At 42.9% G+C, this 22379-nt stretch overlaps 1 protein-coding gene across 1 annotated transcript in view; it reads right to left on the minus strand.

Moving 5' to 3' along the window:
- SPRYD7 (SPRY domain containing 7) overlaps window positions 1–21091 on the minus strand; it is a 26535-nt gene extending 5444 nt beyond the window's left edge. Inside the window, exons 1-4 of the mRNA XM_040340286.1 lie at window positions 20921–21091; window positions 8378–8494; window positions 5270–5436; window positions 3151–3253 (exon numbers count right to left, since the gene is read on the minus strand). Of these exons, the coding sequence (XP_040196220.1) occupies window positions 3151–3253; window positions 5270–5436; window positions 8378–8494; window positions 20921–21023 (490 nt within the window). The 5' untranslated portion in view covers window positions 21024–21091. The remainder of the gene's footprint in view (window positions 1–3150; window positions 3254–5269; window positions 5437–8377; window positions 8495–20920) is intronic.
- Window positions 21092–22379: the final 1288 nt, after the last annotated feature.

A 22379-nucleotide genomic window follows, 5' to 3' on the forward strand; every position in this document is an offset into this window, starting at 1 on the left:
TCCATCCCCTGTTTTGTAGACGCTATAAGAATGCATATCGGCCTAAACTGAGAAAAAAATCACCTTTAAAAAGAAAAAAATTGGGCATATTTACTATAGCAAAAAGTACAAAATATTGTGGTTTTTTTTTTTCAAACTTGACGCTTTTTTAGTTTATAGCGCAAAAAAAAAAAAAAAAAAAAAAAAAAAAAAAAAAAAAAAAATCGCAGAGATGATCAAATACCACCAAAAGAAAGCTCTATTTCTGGGAAAAAAAGGACGTCAATTTTGTTTGGACAACAAATGTTACTCCCCCTGGAGTGGGACTTTAATAGGCCAAACACTGATTGATATATGTAAAAGATGTTTTAATGAAAAATAGTATACATGATTACAAAAATATGTAAAAAACATGCATCAAAACCAAGTGTGCACGTGTATGACAAATAAACATATAACGTTTAAAACAGCACATATAAAATGCGGATACGTCTGTACAGATGGCGTTTTCTTATGAGGGAAAACGCCATCTGTACAGACGTATTCCGCATATGGAGATATGGTGGGCTAAGTGTGACTATAGCAGGCACTAAAGGATTTCTTCCTGGGCTAGTTGTAGAGCAGCGATTACCTTAAAGGAGTTGTAAAAGGAAAAAAAAATGTTGCCTACAATTAAGGTCTGTAAGGTAGACAGACAGAATAGTGTAATGATTCTGTTGAAAAAAGAGGAAATATCTATTAAATTCCTTCATCTATATCACCTCCGGCATTCTAGTTTCTGCTCTCTCATTCACTTCCTGGTTTGCATCGCTCGTTCATGTAAGAACTACATTTCCCAGTATGAATTGCGGCACGCCCAGTAATTCACACCTCCTTGAAGTCTCTAACACGTAGAGAGCATCCTGCCGCACAGATGTAGTTCCCAGGAGGGGGTGAGCACGTTACTGACCACCGCAGTAAAGCCTCCCTTCATTGTGGTCAGCAAAATCAGACAAGCAGGAAGTGAACAGAGAAGAAATAGAGCAACTTCTGAGCAAAAGGATGCTCATTATGAAAAAAAATAAAAAATTCCTTTATAACCCCTTTAATAAGGGCCCCGTCATTGCTAGACTCTTATGTGCCAAGTTCACATTGTCTTATACCGCGCCATTGGGTCTGGACACTGCTGCTCACTATCTCGACAGTAATTGATTTGATCCTTGTCGGGCGGGGTTGGACTAACACTCAGATTCAACTCCATTTTCACATATTTTATACCCATGAGATTTTTCATATGAGACCACTGTGAGCTAAAAAGAACTGTGACCACATTGCTCCCTGTGATACATTTGCCTATATGTCTCAGTTTAATTCTCCCTGCTTGCCATTGTGATTACCATCCGGTTATTGAAGTGCTAATGTCCCCTCACTATTTCTAAAGGTTAATTGATCTATTGTGTTGTGTGAAGGAGATCTGTGTTTAAGTGGCTTGTGTTAATTATTCTGATTGCTTCATTGTGGTAATTATCTCTCTATATGCGGTGCCGAACCGGCTAGATACCGATTAGTTCAAAGAAATATCTTTATTTCAAAGGAGCTGTATTGAAGACCCCCCACTGTGTAAGAGGGGGGCGGAGATTTGTCATTGTAACAGTTTTGGAAATGACATATAAGCTGTGTGTGTTATAACATTAAACTCTGTGTTGTTCCAGCAGTAAGCTTGGCATGTGTGGCTTTCTGGGCGACTCCAGGGATATTCCTTCTCGTGGAATATTGGGGTGATTTTCGTTATGGGAAGAAGGGAACGTTGACGGGGATATCATACCAATACCGTCACACTCCCCATCTGTGACCCCTGATGACGGCTAAACACCAGAAACGTGTCGGGTATAAGGGAACAACCTTTTTAGGAGAGTCTTGCTAGTTATTGTTTTATATGTGCCGTTTTATGCGTTGTATGCATATTTGTCATATACATGCACACTTGGTTTTGATGCATGTTTACATATTTTTGTAATCATGTATACCATTTTTCATTAAAACATCTTTTACACATATCAGTGTTTGGCCTAATAAAGTCCCACTCCAGGGGGAGGAGTAACCTTTCATGTCTAGTACTTTTAGGGATGTGGCCAACACATCGATTCTATCAAGATGGTGATCACCTCCTCTTTTTTCAATTTTGTTTGGGTACAGCGTCGCACGATCGCGCAATTGTCAGTTAAAGCGATGCAGTGCCATATTGCAAAAAATGGCCCAGTCACTGGGCAGCCAAATCTTCTGGGGTAGAAGTGGTTAAACTTCCCTTATTTACACAAAGAAGTTCATCCCTTTGATCCAAGAACGAAAAGTTACAATGTTTATAGTGATCTACCAGCTCAGACAATGTTGTGAAAAACTTGTCAGGCCGCCCGATTTTCTTCTTTTGACAGCTGAGCGAGCAGAGAACACTCCATACTTGTTACATGAATGAATCGGGAAATTCCACATAGAGATCGTGAGGGGGGTTTGAAATCGAGATCACGATTTTTTAACGATTAATCGTGCAGCTCTACTTAAAGTCTGCTCCCACTGACCCATATGCGAACACTGTGCCCTGTAGTGACACAGAGGTCAGCTGGAGGGAACCACTGGGAACTGCGGACACAGAAAATGTTAAAGCGGGAGTTCATTCATTTATTATATTTGTGACTTTTTCCCCCTTAGATTCCTGCTCGTTTTGTCTAGGGGAATCGGCTAGTTGTTTTAAAATATGAGCAGTACTTACCCGTTTTCGAGATGCATCTTCTCCTTCTTGATCGACAGTCTTCCGGGAGGCTTCCGACAGTCGCATCCATCGCGTCACTAGTAGCCGAAAGAAGCCGAACGTCGGTGCGGCTCTATACTGCGCCTGCGCACTGACGTTCAGCTTCTTTCGGAAAATCGTGACGCGATGGATGCGACCGCCGGAAGCCTCTCGGAAGACTGTCAATCAAAATAGGAACTCCCAGTCCCGCAGCCCATACCCGGAAGCGACGGAGAGGATGCATCTCGTAAACCGTAAGTACTGCTCATATTTTAAAACAACTAGCCGATTCCCCTAGACAAAACGAGCAGGAATCTAAGGGGAAAAAGTATATTGTACGGGTGAACCTCCGCTTTAAGACATAAAAGAGTGGCAACAAGGATATCAGCCTGAAAGATATTACTTACCATATACAACAGGAAAGACTGTCCCTCTTATGCCCGATGCAGGACAATGCATATTCTTTCCATTTAAATACACATTTAATTCTACATGATCATAAGAAATGCCCTAAAGAAAAAAAAAAAGGAAAATTGTATTAGTCAGTGTTTAATGGAGAAATAAATATAAAAATGACTACAAAAACAAAAAAACATATGCAACAATGTTGATTTGTATTAGCCAAACTGTATGATGAACTGAAAAAGTATGGCTTTTTGCCCCAAAACAATTCTAATACCACATAAGTCTTAAAGCACAATAAAAAAAAAAAAGATAAAAACTCAAATACCAAAACTAAAAATGCAACTTTTGCTGCAATGCTCCCCGTCAGAGGTTTAATTTACCACTAGATGCCACCACCCATCCAGTTGATGGCCAGCACTCAATTTTGTGCCTCTGATCCCAAAATATCAAAATACTATTCAGCGCAAGAGTGGGGACCACCCACCACCATGCCGCAAAAGAAGAGGAAGGACACATGTCATTACCGGGCCCTCTGTAAAATAGGGTGTGTATGTTTGTATTTTGGGGGGGGGATAAGAACATCTTAAAAGGGGTTGTAAAAAGGTAAAAAAATAAATCCCTAAATAGCTTCCTTTACCTTAGTGCAGTCCTCCTTCACTTACCCCATCCTTCCATTTTGCTTTTAAATGTCCTTATTTCTTCTGAGAAATCACTTCCTGTTCTATTGTCTGTAACTACAGACAGTAATGCAAGGCTTTCTCCCTGGTGTGGAGAAAGCCTCTTGAGGGGGCTAGCAGGCAAGTCAGGACACACTCTACTTTGCAGATAGAGAAAGGAGCTGTGTGTTAGTGGGTGTCCTGACACTCCTGCTCGCCCCCTCAAGAGGCTTTCTCCACACCAGGGAGAAAGCCTCGCATTACTGTGTGGAGTTACAGACAGAAGAACAGGAAGTGAGGATTTTTCAGAAGAAATAAGGACATTTAAAAGCAAAATCAAATGATGAGGTAAGTGAAGGAGGACTGCACTAAGGTAAAGGAAGCTATTTAGGAAAACATTGTTTACCTTTACAACCCCTTTAAAACTGGAAATTTGGTTTAAATTGGCTCTACACTGAAACACCAAACAAAAACACACATTTTTAGTAACCCAACCCCCCAAATCTATCCACTCCTTAGCATTTGAGTCTGCCCTGAGTGGTACAATAATACCTGTTACATTATAGTAGTAGCATGAACAGCCAACCACTCCATAACGTCAGAGACCTTGGTGGACACCCCTTTGTTTAAGCTGGGTACACACTAAGAAAAATCATAAGAAAAATTCCATACAAGCAATGACTGGTCAATTAACTGTTTGCTAGTATGGTGCTTTTAACTGCCGAGAAACTTTCCATCTATAAACGTGGGCATCTGAAGCCCGCTTCTGTATTTTTCCGGGGCTCGGGCAGCTGGCTACCCAGCATGCACCTCCCATTCTTGCGCCTACGCAGTAATTGCAGGCTGTCATGTACTCAAACTAACATAGGGGAGGTGATCATGCAACCGTGCTGAAGCAAAGCCGACTTAAAGTGGAGGTTCCCCCTAAAAAAAAAAAATTCTAACAATACATTCAGAAGACTCATTACACTGCGGGTATGCCGTTTTATTTTTTTTTCCCAGTACATACCTCAGCTTCCGGGTATGATTCTTGTGGGTCTGGGCGTTCCTAGTTGATTGACGTTCCTCCGACCGACGCATACTTGACGTCACGACTTTCCGAAAGAAGCCGAACGTCGCTGCGCAGACGCCGTATAGAGTCGACTCTATACGGAGCCTGCGCAATGACGTTAGGCTTCTGTCGGAAAGTCGTGACGCGCAGTATGCGCCGGTCGGAGGAACGTCAATCAACTAGGTCCAGCAAGAATCATACCCGGAAGCCGAGGGATGAAACGGCGATAACAAGGTATGTACGAAAAAAAAAAAAAAAAAACCCAGCATACCCGCAGTGTAATCAATCAGTCTTCTGAATGTATTGTTAGAATTTTTTTTAGGGGGAACCTCCACTTTAAAATAAGTTAGTACAGACAATTGAACATTCTGGCACAGAAACAGCATAGCACCTAATGCAAAGGGTTGCACTCACCACTACATCGCCCTCTTGTGGAAGGCTGTTGGCAGGTAGCCTATTCTTCTCCTCGTTGTTGTGATAGATGGCTCCATCGTTTCTCATCACAAGACTGTGTACATCTCTTCCTAATGGAATCGGATTAAGGTTGGCTTTTTGGGTTGCAACACCAACTCCCCAGACACCTGTAATCATTGGAAAAAGCAAGTTTATATCAACAGCCTTAAGGGTTTTCATTGCTATTGTTTCTTTCCATTGTTTACAAAAACATCACAAAAAAAAAAAAAAAAAATGTATTTCTTGCAAAAAAAATAAAAAAAAAACCACACTTAAAACAAATCTAGGGACTCTTGCAAACCGGTGGCAAAAAAAATAAAAAAATAATAACAAAACATTTTTTTGTTTAGATGCTCAGGCATTTTTTTGTTTGTTTCAACTGATGTGAAGGCAGCTTTCAATTAGTCTGTACAGAGAGGTGCATAAATATCAGCAAACTAGAGCCACATTTAAAGTAGTTATAAACCCCGTTACGCCACTTGTACCTACAGGTAAGCCTATAATAAGGCTTACCTGTAGGTACTGTGAATATCTCCTAAACCGTGCAAGGGGTATAGTCTAGGTTAGGTCACTAAAGGAAAATTATATATATATATATATATATATATATATATATATATATATATATATATATATATATATATATATATATCAGCCTGGCAATCCGGCTTAGATGATGTGACTACATAATTTCTTTTCCAGCTTTTTTTCCCTCACCAGGTAATCCTGCATAGCACTGTAAGGCAATCACGCATGTCCGTGTGATTTGCTGTGATTGTCAATGCTAGATTAAGGACATCCCAAAACAGATCACAACACGCAGTGCGATTGCCAGAAAATCCAAGCGATGCGATTCAAGTGCAGAAAAACAAAAACAAAGGGTCCTGCACCATTTTGGTGCAGATGCGATGCAATTGAGCCATACAAAATGCACTGAAATGCGGTGCAAAATCTGTGCGAACCGCATGCAGTGTTTTCCGCTCACCAGTGTAAACCTAAGCTCAGGCTGCAGATAATTAACTTAAACTACCCCACTAAGGAAAGCAGAACATGGAGCCATTTGACGCTCTATTAGAATATGATTAAACCTTTTTATTTTTTGATTATAAAAGTATGACGCTCTATTAGAATAACCAACAACACAGCTTAAACCAGAAAGATTCTGTGAATAAAGAAGTCATGTGAAAAAAATAAAAAATACACGAACGTTAGTGGTATCCAATACCGAATTAATTTTGTATAAAAATTTGTATAAAAGTGATGAGATAAAAATATTTAGGAGTATTTACAATGACTTCCATATCTTGGTGAATTTACCTTTTGATAATACTGTCTAGAGTAGACAGTAATCTAATCACAAATCTGCACGCTGAAGAAAGAAATGTGTATTGCACAATGTATATTGTGTAGTGAAGCGTTTCCTTTAGATCCCATTGTCTTGTTGTTTTTTAACTTCTTTACCACCTTCATCATTAGCTCACAATGGCCCTGGCTTGTACACATCTTGCTGGCCGCATATTCATTAGTACGAAGCTAGGGAAGTGTTTTAGCACATACACACTTATGTGCTTATTTTTACTTTTCTAAGAAAAAGAGGAGCTGTAAGGTACAGGTCAGCACAGCACAATTTTAACTGCACAGGAATGCAGTCCTTCCAGATTATTCACTCACGGATGTACCTTATAGCCATAACAAAATTTGCATGCCCAGAAGTGCACCTAAAGCCTAGTACACACGGGCCGCATGTCGGGGTAGCAATGGTCAGTTCAATAGAAACCAGCTGACAATCTGCCCGTAAGTACTGAAGTCCACCCGGGTTCTGTCAATTAGGCATGACTGAAAAAGGTCTGCCGATCAGCTCCCTCACAGCCATTAGCCAGAGTGTTCTCTGTCATAACACAATAGAACAGCAGGGGTGTTTGCTGTACCAATGTCGGGCAGTTAGTACAGCAGTTGTCAGTTTTTTTTTTGTTCACCCCTGCTTGGTTAAATAAATTAAAAAACCTACTGTGAAAACTAGGCTTAAGGCTAGCCACACCAGCATAAATTTCTCTTGTTCAGCCCCCGGAATGAACATGAGAAATCAAATAGATTCCTCCATCCACAATAAAAACAGCATGCTTGGAAGAATCTGCTTAGCCGGCTGCCAGAATACATGAACAGTTAAGCAGCCCATAGATTGTGCAATTTTCTTTCCTTCCACCATAGTGGAAGGAAAGAAAAATGTCTTGATTTCCCCCATCAACACAGTCAGTGTTGATGGGAGAATTCTTCCCAGAGCGTTATTGTGCTTTGCTGGTGGGTGCTGGCCTTCCCTGCTGTTCAGAACACAATAATCACTGCTAGCTGCTATAGCCACCGACAGTGATCCCATGAAAAAAACAACAACAAAAAAAACAGGTCAATGAATCAACGTCAGTACAATCGGCCTGCCCCTAGGATGGGTTAAATTTTGGCTGGTACTTGCTGAACTGGCAGAAATTCAATCCATCTATTGCTGGCTTTCAATTGTCTACCTGGTATCGCCGAAAAGCAAAGTCAGGTAAGGCTGACAGGGCCATGCAAGGCTCAAATTTCAGATATTTAAGTATCAAATTCTAGCCGCATATGGCTGCTTTTAGGCATCACCAATCCCAGGCATTAAAAAGGAGCTAGTTCATAGTAAAAAACTGTCAATTACTTATTCCAGACCTTAAGTGCCATTATGGGACAAGCTTTTTAAATGGAATCCGAAAACAGGTGGCAGTTGTCTGTGTGCTTAGACCAGCCACTCTCAACCAGGGTTTCTCTAGAGCAGGTATCTCCAAAATACAGCCCTCCAGCTGTTGCGGAACTACACGTCCCATGAGGCATTGTAAAACACTGATATTCACAGACATGACTAGGGATGATGGGAATTGTAGTTCCTGAACAACTGGAGGAGTACAAAAATGTTGAACTTTGTCAACTACTGATGTGAATAGGCAAGCTTACAGTAAGCCCAGATACATTCTTTTGTTATGCCTTCGATCCACCTGGGTTTACCACAGTTTCTAAGGTTATACTAGCAAACAACCAGTGTATACCAACCTGTAGACTGGACTTTAAACTCAAAGTAACTCTTGTTCTGATGAAGAGGAGCATTGGCAAGGCAGGCACCAGTGCCACAGATTCTTCTGCCATTTTTAACAATTACGACATCCGTTCCTGCAAAGAGGGGAAGATGCATTAACTGTACATACCACAAATGTCATTTGTTTTTTACTCCAACCAAAAATATTTTTTCCATTTTTAAAAATCAATTCTTCACTGGATACAGATTGCAGGCACATGTTCCAATGCATCTATACCAAACTGGTTGAAAGGCTCTGTACAGCAGGGTTTGACAAATTTGCTTGGAATCTAGGAGCCAGCTAAAAAAGTTAGGAGCCAGAAAACGCGCTCGTCCCGACGAGCTCGCACGCAGAAGCGAACGCATACATGAGTAGCGCCCGCATGTAAACGGTATTCAAACCACACATGAGGTATCACCGCGATCGTTAGAGCGAGAGCAATAATTCTAGCTCTAGACCTCCTCTAACTCAAAACATGCAACCTGTAGATTTTTTTAAACGTCGCCAATGGAGATTTTAAAGGGTAAAAGTTTGTCGCCATTCCACGAGCGGACGCAATTTTAAAGCGCGGCATGTTGGGTATCAATTTACTCGGCGTAACATCTTTAACAATAAAAAAAAAAATGGGATAACTTTACTGTTGTATTATTTTTTCATTAAAAGAAAGTGTATTTTTTTCCCCAAAAAAGTGCGCTTGTAAGACCGCTGCGCAAATACGGCGTGACAGAAAGTATTGCAATGATCACCATTTTATTCTCTAGGGTGTTAGAATAAAAAATATATATAATGTTTGGGGGTTCTACTTAGTGGGGAAGGAGATGGCAGTGAAAAATAGTGAAAGATTACACATTAGAAAGCTGTTTAACTTGTAATGCCAACGGCCACCACCAGATGGCGCCAGCTCACAGAAGGTCACAGCTCACAGAAGGAAGGAAGAGCTTGGGACTTCACAAGGCCGCCGCCTCAATTACCGGCCGTCGCTATCGCGGGGCCGGGGAGGTGGGGGCGAACGGATCCTGTGCCTCTGTGCGCCCTCACCTCCCCCTTCGCGCGATCGCGGCGGCAATTGAGGCCATGGCCTCAATTACTGGCCGCTAGGTCACAATTTGTCGCAATTGCGACCTGGCGCCCGGATTTTGTCGACCCCTGCTGTACAGTGATTGGAATATATTGTGAAATGGATACAGAGGGGTGTACAGCTGGGTGAAGAGGTGCATCAAATAAGTAGCATTCAACAGAGCAGTAAAGGAGGATACAACATGCCAACTTGTACAAACTACCAGTCTTGGTCGACCAAGACGAAGATTTAGGTAAGTCATGAATCCAGTTTTAGAGTACGGTCTGAAATAGTTTAGTGGAGAACCAATCCCAAGTTAAGAACTATGGTCATATAGATTTGTATTGTTGTTATCCTACTTTCCCATACCAGCAACAACGCTGTCACCAAGAAAAGGAAAGGAACCTTTTTTACGAGTTCCACAAACAGTTATAGAAACCCGACAGCTTTGGATCCTGCCCTATTCTGTCCAATAATATCCATAGCTAGCTTTACAATTCGATTTAAACAACAAGCTGCGGAGTGTAGAACCCCTCAGGGCTGCTTCACTCTGGACAGTGTGCGTTCCTTTTCAGTCTGGTTTTGCCAGCCTAATCATTTGAACGGGCTGCCAAATACCTGGAACTGCGCAAAAGGTAGCGCAAGCACTACCTTTTCAGCTTATACTGCACCAAACTGCGGTTCCATGTGGTATGGTGGGCGTAAACGCAGCGAGTTTGCAAGATGCATTTAGTGTACCATAAACAATTAATGGCAGCCACGTGTCCTGCAAGGGCAGCGCCTTCAGGCGTGGTGCTGAACACTCGCACAGAATGTGCTTTTCCACTGTGAAAGGGTCCTGAATTTTTTTGGGAAAAAGCTTTAAAAATAAATAAATAAATATATATAAATATAAGAGGAAGCTCCTCTTGTCTCTCTCTCTCCCCCCCCCCCCAGTGCCCCATTTGGCCCCTTTTTATGTGGGTACCTGGTTTTAACAGCGGTGAAAACAGGAAGAAGCTCCAGGGGACACGGCGGCGGCGGACGGGACCGAGGAGGACTTCAATCTAAGGTAAGTGCCACATAATGAGCTAGTATGCTGTGCATACTAGCTCATTATGCCTTTTTCTTGCAGGTGTTTAAAAAAAATTGTGAGGGTTTACTTCCTCTTTAACCAGTTAACAACCGCCCTATAGACGAAATACGTCTACAAGGCGGTTGCTTAACTCTGGGGCGCGCACACAGGAATGTCCATGACCGCCGGGTCCGGATCACGGAAAATCGCCGATGACAGCGGCAGTTTACCACGTGATCGCTCCGTCCAATGACGGAGCGATCACTTGTAAACAAACCGGCGTCATGTGATGACGCCGGTTCCTCCCTCTCTGTACAGTGTGTGAGAGGAGAGGGGAGAGAGCAGAAGCAGCAGCAGCTGCTGTGGGCTAGATCTGTGACAAATGCAGTCACAGATCCAGCCATCCATCCCTCCCTGTGCAATACCCCACAATACTCTGCAACGTCGCCTATGGGGATTCTTATGTAGTGAAGTTTGGCGCCATTCCACGAGCGTGTGCAATTTTGAAGGGTGACATGTTGGGTATTTACTCGGCGTAACTTCATCTTTCACATTTATGCAAAAGAATGAAGAAAAAATACTAAATTTGCTAAATTTTATAACAGAAACAAAGAAAAATTCATTTTTTTTTTACAGAATTTTCAGTCTTTTTTCTCTTATAGCGCAAAAAATAAAAAACCCAACAGTGATTAAATACCACCAAAAGAAAGCTCTATGTGTGTGAAAAAAAGGACGAAAATTTCATTTGGGTACAGTGTTGTATGACTGAGTAATTGTCATTCAAATTGTGAGAGCACCGAAAGCTGAAAATTGGTCTGGTTATTAAGTGGGTTTACGTGCCCAGTGGTCAAATGCGCCTTTCTTACCAATTCTGATAATCTTTCTAATATTGTCTGTATGACATTGCACTCTCATACCAATACCCAGTACGCATAAACTGGTAATTTGCTTGTATGTTTTGGGCATAATAATTAAAAAAAAAAAAACAATGGAGTAGGAATGGTCAGGTTTTTTACCATCTTTATCCCAATGTGGAGAATTGCCTTCCGTTCCTGTCTTGTAGCTAGAAGAGGAAACACAAGGAAATCTCTCCAAAAGAAGATTTCCCCCTCTATTACCACTAAAAATCTTGGATTTTTCTTCATTTTCAGAATTGGTAACAATGGTCACCAGAACCAGAATCAGAGTAAATTTCCCCTAGCAGAGACACAGACAGTCCTCCTTCACTTAACTCATCCTTACATTTTGCTTTTGAGCCTAGGTTCACACTGCTGCGAATTCAAAAAGTAGTTCCTGTACTACTTTTTGCGATTTCGGACCGCGATTTACATTAAATTGCGGCCGAAATCGCTGTAAAATCGCGCATTTTACCGCGATTTCGCGGCTGCGATTTTGGCCGCAATTTAATGTAAATCGCGGCCCGAAATCGCAAAAAGTAGTACAGGAGCTACTTTTTGAAATCGCAGATGCGGCGTCGCACTGATTAGGACAGTGCCATTGCCGACAATTGCCGCCGATTTGAGATGCGATTTGACATGTCAAATCGCATCTCAAATCGTTCCAAATCGTACCCAGTGTGAACCGGGGCTCAATGTCCTTATTTCTTCTGAGAAATCCTCACTTCCTGTTCTTCTGTCTGTAACCCCACACAGTAATGTGAGGCTTTCTCCCTGGTGTGGAGAAAGCCTCTTGAGGGGGGAGGGGGCGAGCAGGCAAGTCAGGACACACTACTTTGCAGATAGAGAAAGGAGTTGTGTATTAGTGGGCGTCCTGACTCTCCTGCTCGCCCCCTCAAGAGGCTTTCTCCACACCAGGGAGAAAGCATCGCATTAGAACAGGAAGTGAGGATTTCTCAGAAGAAATAAGGACATTTAAAGCAAAATGGAAGGATGAGGTAAGTGAAGGAGGACTGCACTAAGGTAAAGGAAGCTATTTAGGGAAATTTTTTTTTTACCTTTACAACCCCTTTAAACAAAGTTGGCTTTAGATACTCTTCTGGTTTTAAATATTTGTTTTAAACACTTCAGTTAGAGCCCATTGACACTGGGGCAGCACGACTTCGGGGGCGACTCGGTAAGGCGACCTGAAGACGACTTCAGAGGCGACCTGCAAAAAGACTTCTGTATTGAAGTCAATGCAAATCGCCCCCAAAGTCGTACAAGAACCTTTTTTGAAGTCGGAGCGACTATTAGAACGGTTCTATTGAACAGAGCGGGACGTGACTTGTCAGGCGGCTGTCCCCCCTGTGTGAATCGGCTCCTAAACATTTGTTGACAAGTAATGTGATCTTTTTTTTTGGACAATATAACTAAGACGTCAGGTAACCAGGTGAGATCAATACAGCAGCCTTATGTTTCCCATGAATCATTAATAATGTACAGGGATGAGGTGGCAATCAGTTAAAGTATAACTAAAGGCAAAACCTTATTTATTTTTTAAGGTTCAGATAGAGTGGGGAGGGTGAGAACTTGTGTCAGGTTTATATTGCTGCCTGTGTTCCTTTTAGAAAGATCTTTGCTCCTTGTCTCCCAATGGGGACACGTGTTCTTGTGACAACCAAGAGGGAATTTCTCACACGGGAACACAGGAAACACATCCTTTTTTTAACCGGACAGGAAGTGAAACACAGATGGCAAAGAAAAGAAAAAAAAAAAAAAAAACGGCCTTGTGCTGTAACACTTCTCACTATTCCATCCAAAATGGATTTAAGAAATGTTTTTAGATCTACTTTAACCACCTCAATATTGGGCATATTCTGGCACTTCTCTCCTTCATGTAAAAATCCAAATTTTCTTGCTAGAAAATTAATCAGAACCCCCAAACATTACATATATTTTTTTTTAGCAGACACCCTAGGGAATAAAGTGGCGGTCATTGCAACTTTTTATCTCGCACGGTATTTGCGCAATAATTTTTCAAACGCCGTTTATTTTTGAAAAAAAAAAAAAGTTTCATGAATTAAAAAAACAAAACCGTAACAATAGCCCAATTTTTTGTATAATGTGAAAGACGAAGTTACACCGAGTAAATAGATACCCAACTTTTCACACTTTAAAATTGCGCACACTCATTGAATGGTGCCAAACTTCGGTACTTAAAAATCTCCATAGGCGACGCTTTAATTTTTACAGGTTACCAGTTTAGCGTTAGAGGATGTCTACAGCTAGAATTGTTGCACGCACTCTAACGCACGCGGCAATACCTCACGTGTGGTTTGAACGGTGTTTACATATGTGGGCAGGACTTGCGCGTGTGTTCGCTTCTGAGCGCGAGCTACCGGGGACAGGGGCGTTTTAAAATTGTATTTCACTTTACTTATACACCTTTTTTTTGATCACTTTTATTCCTATTAAAAGAAATTGAAACATCCCTTGTAATAGGAACACTGTGTGACAGGTCCTCTCTATGGAGAAATACAGGGTCAATAAGACCCCACATCTCTCCTCCAGGCTGGGAAGAATGAGATTGTGAAAAAGAAATTCACAATCTCATGCCGACAGCCGCGATTGCGGTTTTGTTTACTTCTGGGTACCCTGGCGTGACGTCATAACATCGCACCCGGGCCTCCGACGGTCATAGAGATCCGATTCGTTTTCTGGGCCCCCGATGGCACGGGAGAACCCGGAAAAGCACCAGTTGGAGGCAGGAGGGCGTCCCCTCCCGCCGCCTATAAGAACGATCAAGTGGCGGAACTGCTGCTATGATCATTCTTATGGTGCGCAGAATTGCCGGCTGAAAAAAAGGTTATCTAAATGATGCCTGTAGCTGCACCCATCATTCAGATATCCCCCCGCCTAAATACCAGGACATATGACGGCGTGTGGTATTGAAGTGGTCAAGGAAGATTGTAGACTAAGGTATAGACACATTTAGCATCAGTACACAGCAAAAAAACATGTTATACAGGCATACCCCACTTTTAAGTACACAATGGGACCAGAGCATGTATGTAAAATGAAAATGTACTTAAAGTGAAACAATACATTTTTTCACTTCTAGGGTGTAGTGGGGGGGGGGGGGGTCAGGGACTGTAGTGGAGGTGTCAGGAGCTGTAGTGGGGGTGTCAGGGGCACACTGGAACAAGGCAGGCTATGCTCTTTGAGCGTCAGCTCCTTCTACCGCGGCTGCAAAATGTCTGTACAGTACTTGTAAGGCACTTTACATACACTCACAGGTATGTCCTTACTCGCGAGTGTATGTAAAGTGAGTGTACTTAAAGCAGGGTATGCTTTAAGTCAGGGCTCGACAAATCCCGGGCGCCAGGTCGCCATGGCGACTAGAAATAGGGTCCTGGCGACTTGAATTGGAAGGGGGCAAAAAAAAAAAAAAAAAAAAAAAAAAAAAAATTTTTTTTTTTTTTTTTGAGCTGGGGCCATCTGGTGGTGAGCCGTTGGTATTACAAGTTATTACCACCAGATGTGAGCTGGCGCCATCTGGTGGTGGCCGTTGGTATTACAAGTTAAGCATTACAAGTTAAACAGCAATTCTAATGTTGTTTTTCACTATTTTCACTGCCATCTTCTTCCCTCTAATTAGAACCCCCAAACATTATATATATTTTTTATCCTAACACCCTAGAGAATAAAATGGCGATCGTTGCAATACTTTCTGTTACGCCGTATTTGCGCAGCGGTCTTACAAGCGCACTTTTTTTGTGAAAAAATTACACTTTTTTTCATTAAAAAATAAGACACCAGTAAAGTTATCCCCATTTTTTTTTTTATATTATGAAAGATAATGTTACGCCGAGTAAATTCATACCCAACATGTCACGCTTCAAAATTGCGTCCGCTCGTGGAATGCCGACAAACTTTTACCCTTTAAAATCTTCATAGGTGACGTTTAAAAAAAAATCTACAGGTTGCATGTTTTGAGTTAGAGGAGGTCTAAGGCTAGAATTATTGCTCTCGCTCTACCAATCGCAGCGATACCTCACGTGTGGTTTGAACACCGTTTACATATGCGGGCGCTGCTTACGTATGTGTTCGCTTCTGCGCGCAAGCTCGTCAGGACGGGGCGCGTTTTCTGGCTCCTAACTTTTTTACCTGGCTCCTAGATTCCAAGCAAATTTGTCAACCCCTGCTTTAAGTACACCCTAGTTCTAGTTGTGCACAGAACAGCCCAGAACCTCCTCTTCCCGGGTCCCTCTTTGTCTCTTCTGGCCCCTCCCTACTGCCCCCCACAGCAAGCAGATTGGGGGCATCCGAGCGGAGTCACAGCTCCCTGAGTCAATTCAGACATGGAGCCACTGCCTGCCCCCACCCCCTTTCTCTCATCATTGGCTGAGTGACTTTGATTGACAACAACGGGAGCCAATGGCGCTGCTGCCTCAGCCAATAAGGAGGGGAGTCCCGGCCAGCGGAGACACCCCCTGCAACATTGCTGGATCGAGATGGGCTCTAGTAAGTATTAGGGGGCTGCTGTACATGGAGGTTTTTTATCTGAACGCATTCAGATAAAAAAAAACTTCTGCCTTTACAGCCACTTTAATTGTATATAAAAAATAATAAAAAAAAAAGTTGTGATAGGCAGCCTGTGACCAGAATGTATTTTAAAATATTAAACTGTTTAAAAGCTGAACTCCAGGCATGGGTTACCATTGTAGTTGCATTGGTCCAGCTTGGACCAAAGTACGTACACAGAAGCCATACCCATGGGACCATTCTCAAAGCAGAGAAACACTGTAGTAGGCACTACATTGGGGGGATGGGAGGTGTCACTTCTAAGCACAGAGCAACCTATTTTCCCTCAATAAATGCAAGATATTCTCTGATCAAACGTTGTGGAGAGGAGGGACGGTGATGTCATGATCTCCACCTCATTCAATAAAAAAAAAGCTTTGAATTTGGAAAGCCCAGAACACAGCAATGATCACTGTAGTACTGGCACTTACACAGCAGTCCCACAGGTAAAACATATTTACTGGACCAATGTAACTAGGCAATAAAAGCTTTACTTGGAGTTCAGTTTTAACACCTAACTCCAGGTTTGTGTTAGAATCCATTCACATGAGCCCTCTGAAGAGCAATCTGTGGTGGATCAGTTTTCAGAGAGCATCTGATAGGTGGCGAGTAGGCAAAATGTCACCCCCTCACCACCCGATTTAACCCCAAAAATCCCGCAACAGAATCACAAGCATAGCACATGGTTGCAGGCGATTGTTCGGCTCTATACACTTTTACTGTCACAGCAACCGCCTGCTTTTACTGCCCCTTAACCTCTTGACCACCGCCCCATGTCAAAAAGACGTCCTCTTTTTAAAGTTGAATATCTCGATAACGGCAGCAGCTGCTGCCACAACCGAGATATTCATCTTTTCAGGGGGCGGTGGTGTACACGATAACGGCGGTCTCCGCGGCGGATTCGCCGCAAGATCGCCGTTATCGGTGGCGGGAGAGGGCCCCCCCCCTCCCGCGCCCTCCGCCGCTTACCGAAGCCGTCGGTAGCGGCGGAGGGGATCGGATGTGTCCGGCAGCTGAGCGGGGACGGGACTGAAGGAGAAATCTCCTTCACCCGTCCTCATAGCTCTGCTGGGCGGAAGTGACGTCAAAACGTCAGTCCCGCCCAGCCTCTTAAAGAAACATTTTTTTTTTGTCATTTGAAAAAATGACATTTTTTTTTTTTTTTGCATTTAAGTCTAATTATGAGATCTGAGGTCTTTTTGACCCCAGATGTCATATTTAAGAGGACCTGTCATGCTTTTTTCTATTACAAGGGATGTTTACATTCCTTGTAATAGGAATAAAAGTGATCAATTATTATTTATTTTTTTTTTCAGTGTAAAAAATTATAAAAATAAATAAAAATAAATAAGAAAACCAAAAAAAATTTTTTTAAAGCGCCCCGTCCCGACGAGCTCGCGCGCAGAAGCAAACGCATACGCGAGTAGCGCACGCATATGAAAACGGTATTCAAACCACACAAGTGAGGTATCGCCGCAATCGTTAGAGTGAGAGCAATAATTCTAGCCCTAGACCTACTCTGCAACTCAAAAAATGCAACCTGTAGAATTGTTTAAACGTCGCCTATCGAGATTTTTAAGGGTAAAAGTTTGACGCCATGCCACGAGCGGGCGGAAATTTTTAAGCGTGACATGTTGGGTATCATTTTACTCGGCGTAACATTATCTTTCACAATATATAAAATTGGGCAAAATGTATTGTTGTCTTATTTTTTAATTCAAAAAAGTGATTTTTATCCAAAAAAAGTGCGCTTGTAAGACTGCTGCGCAAATACGGTGTGACAAAAAGTATTGCAATGACTGCCATTTTATTCCCTAGGATGTCTGCTAAAAAAAAATATATAATGTTTGGGGGTTCTGATTAATTTTCTAGCAAAAAAATTGTGATTTTCACATGGAGAGAAGTGCCAGAATTAACCCGGTGGGCAAGTGGTTAAACATGTATGAATGAAACTACAGTAAGACCTTGGTTTGCGAGCATAATTCATTCAAGAAAGATGCTTGTAAACCAAAGCACTTGTATATCAAAGCATTTTTACAGGGTATAAAAGAGAAGAGAGGCACATCTAAGTGTAGCAATAAGTTGCACCTTCATTAAATATAACCATATTGCTACACTTAGAGGCGCCTCTCTTCTCTTTTAATCTCAGATGTGACATGACGCTACTCTTATATCAAGACATCGCTTGTATATCAAGGAAAAATGTATTAAAACATTTTGCTTGTCTTGCAAAACGCTCTCAAACCAGGTTACTCTCAAACCAAGGTTTTACTGTATACCGCAAACAGTTTGTCTGGGCCAAGCTGGTGAAAAACCTTCGCCAAGAAACGTAGCCGCCATCAACGCTGTATAAACGGTTTGTCACATCAGCCGTATACAACATTGTGATCTGGTAGCAGTCCTGTGACTTCCATTACACTGCAGGAAATACATCAAGTCAGGCTGAGTGCTGCTCAACCATTTGCAGAGAGCTTTGTATTTTTATGAATGAAGGCTTCCTCTGATTGGTGGAGGTTGAGGTGGAGATTGAGATGTCATCCACCTGTCTCTCCACCTCAACCAGAGGAAGCCTTGTATTCATTTGCAAAAATTCATGGCTTCCCGTGAATGGCTGAGCAGCACTTAGTCTGAGGAAAAGGAGGCCGAGTCCCTGCACTGCTGCTGGAACACACAGTGCTGTATATTGTATGTAGTGGATGCTACGCACACTTCATACCGCGGTGACAGCGACCCAAAACCTAAAGTTAAAGCGGGGGTTCACCCAAAAATACATTTTTAACATTACATTCAGCCGAGTTGTCCTAATGACAATCGGCTGTTTTTTTTCCCCCCCGTACATACCGTATTTCACCGCCGCTTCCGGGTATGTCTTCTGTGGGACTGGGCGTTCCTATCTGATTGACAGGCTTCCGACCGTCGCATACAGCGCATCACGAGTTGCCGAAAGAAGCCAAACGTCGGTGCGACTCTATACGGCGCCTGCGCATCAACGTTCGGCTTCTTTCGGCAACTCGTGATGCGCTGTATGCAACAGTCGGAAGCCTGTCAATCAGATAGGAACGCCCAGTCCCGCAGAAGACATACCCGGAAGCGGCGGTGAAAATATGGTATGTATGAAAAAAAAAAAAAAACCTGATTGTCATTAGGACAACTCGGCTGAATGTAATGTTAAAAATTTATTTTTTGGGTGAACCTCCACTTTAAGCTGGCCAGAGAAGATTTATTTTTTATTCAATCAGCAGGAAAAAAAAAAAAAAAAGAAAACAAATTGATTTTTATCCACCCTGATTTTAAAGTGTCGCCTATGGGGAGTTTCAAGTACCGTAGTTTGGCACGAGTGTGCGCAATTTTAAAGCGCGACATGTTTGGTATCCATTTACTCGGCGTATCATAGTCTTTTATATTTTACCAAAAAATTGGTTTGACTATTGCATTAAAAGTCTTCAGCCCTGGAAGGTTTTACCCCCTTCATGGCCAGGCCATTTTTTGTAATACAGCAACTGACAATTGCGCAACGCTGTACCCAAATAAAATTGATATCCTTTTTTTGCCCAAAAGAAAAAAGAGCTTTCTTTTGGTGGTATTTGATCACCTCTGCAGGTTTTATTATTTTTTCCGCTATGAAAACAAGACTGATTTTTTTTTTTTATAAAACAAGATATTTATGTTATAAACCATACCCCAAAAAAATAAAAATGTATTCATCAATTTAGGCCAATATGTTGTCTGCTACATTTTTTGGTTCTCTCAACAAAAACAATAAGCATACGTTGATTGGTTTGCAAAAAAGTTATAGTGTCTACAAACTATGGGCTATATTTATGGATTATGTTTATTTATTTATTTTTACTAGTAATGGCAGCGATCAGGGATTTTTAGCGGGACTGCGACATTGCGGCAGACAGCTAACACTTTTTGGGGACCAGAGACACCAATACAGTGCTCAGTGCTAAAAAAAAATAATGCACTGTCACTATATTAAGGACACTGACAGGGAAGGGGTTAACATCAGGGGCAATCAAAGGGCTAAGTGTGTCACTGGGGGGTGCTTTCTAACTGTAGGGCAGGGATATGCAATTAGTGGACCTCCAGCTGTTGCAAAACTACAAGTCCCATCATGCCTCTGTCGCTGGGTGTCATGCTTGTGGCGGTCAGAATCTTGCTATGTCTCATGGGACCTGTAGTTCCGCAACAGCTGGAGGTCCGTTAATTGCATATCCCTGCTGTAGGGGGTGCTTTGACTTGGGGGGGGCAGAGATCCGGGTTTCTGCTTAGCAGAAGCACAAGATCTTCCCCTCTGGCAAAACAGCGATCTTTGTCTTGTTTACATAGGCAGAACGGCGGTCTGCCTTTCTCACAAACGATCTACATTGCGCCCGCCAGATCAACCGATTGGCTCCCTCTGCGTCCAATCACAGCGGGAGTGGATCGTCGCCAGCACGCGCCGCAGACCCCATGCATGAAGAAATCACATACAAATATGTGATTTCACACAGGAGGGCCGCCCTGCCGCGGTATATCTGCGTGGGGCGATCCGAAGGGGTTAAAAGGAGAATTTCCCCCCCCCCAAACAAAAATTGCGTTTCAAAAATTGCTACGCAAATACCGTGTGACAAAAAAAAAAATTGCAACAGCTGCCATTTTATTCTCTAGGATCTCTGCGTAGAAAAAAAAATATATATTATGTCTGGGAGTTCTGGGTAGTTTTCTAGCATAAAATAAAACGAGATGGTTTTTACATGTAGGAGGAATACCAGAATAGGTTTGGGTGGCAATCCCAGCTCTGGCAGTGAAAGGGTTAAACCCGTGGGAGAAGCTCCATAGACACACACTATGTATGGAGCCTGGGGGACAGGGCTGTGTAGGAGATGACACACACAGAGTCCATAGAGGAGGAAGAAGCTCCCACCCTGCCCGCCATACCCCTCCCGGCCCCCCCAGTCTCACCCATGTGCTGAGTGTCCAGCTGTACAGCCGGCATCTCCTTGAGCGGAATGTGCCCGGAGCCGCCATCCCCGCACCACCTGAAGCAGCACAACACACACGACATAGCGAGCGACTGAATACCAGAGAGTGCTGAGCCGTCCGGGATACACCTTACCACCGACACCGCAACTCAGAGCGCCGCCGCTGATACATACAGTGCCAACAGCGACGCCCCATGGACGGGAGGAGCACGGCAGCCCGAACAGTAGTATATCTGTCTCTATTCATTCACATGGGGCTCGTGCACACCATAGTGGAGCGGTCTAGATCAAAGTGTGAGGGCACATAACTGTCTGGTGTCACCAAAGGGCCTCATCATGCACACTGGACATGTTTATTACCCTAGGTTCACACTTGTGTGGGTTTGCGACTCATTCATATGCGGCTGTGTCTGCAAAAAAAAAAAATGGGTGCTTGCACCTTTTCAAAAACACAACCGCAGGGAAATCACATGGTACCTTTGCACCATGCAATTTACCAGCGGATTCCTGCACCTGCAAGTGGGGCCGGTGCTACCACTACCGTGTTTCCCCGAAAATAAGCCTGGGTCTTATATTAATTTTGGCAACAAAAGACACAGTAGGGCTTATTTTCAGGTTAGGTCTTACCATGTAATGTGATGTCTTCTCTCCCTCTCTCCCTCCCTGCCTGACAGCAATCCCCAGTGTGAGTCAAGTTAAAATGCTTGTAAAATCATATGATCTACTCTATTACAGTATTATATAATGTACAATGTGTGTGTTTCTGTAATATAAATGTGCCAAATACCTTCATTATAGCGCCACTCTGTACTTCCGTGACGCGCCGGAGCTCTTTTCCCCACTCCGAGCACTGCAGAGGGGGAGCCGTACCGAAGGTATTTGGCAAAATTATATTACAGAAACACACACATTGTACATTATATACTCAGTAGAGAGTGTATAATGAGTGGATTATAGGATTTTACAAGCATTTTAAACTAGGGCTTATTTTCGGGGTAGGGCTTATATTGCAGCTCTCCTGGAAAATAACGCTAGGTCTTATTTTCGGGGGAAGGTCTTATTTTCGGGGAAACACGTAGGTAAACTAGGCACCCGCCTAGGGCGCCCGGCCACTGTTATTCCTACTCTCTTCTCTCTGCAACTAACAAATAAGTCTCAGCATCAGCAGGCATATAGTGTTGGAGGTGCAGTGGTGGCGGAGGACTGTGCCTGTGTCCCAACTCCCGAATGAATGGAAGCAAGCAAACATTTATTGATGGGCACTGGTGAGGCTGCATTTGATGGATGCTGGTGAGACTGCATTGATGGGCGCTGGTGAGGCTGCATTTGATGGGTGCTGGTGAGGCTGCATTGATGGGTGCTGGTGAGACTGCATTGATGGGTGCTGGTGAGGCTGCATTGATGGGTGCTGGTGAGGCTGCATTGATGGGGGCTGGTGA

This window comes from Rana temporaria, chromosome 2, assembly GCF_905171775.1.
Source record: "Rana temporaria chromosome 2, aRanTem1.1, whole genome shotgun sequence".
Taxonomy (NCBI): domain Eukaryota; kingdom Metazoa; phylum Chordata; class Amphibia; order Anura; family Ranidae; genus Rana; species Rana temporaria.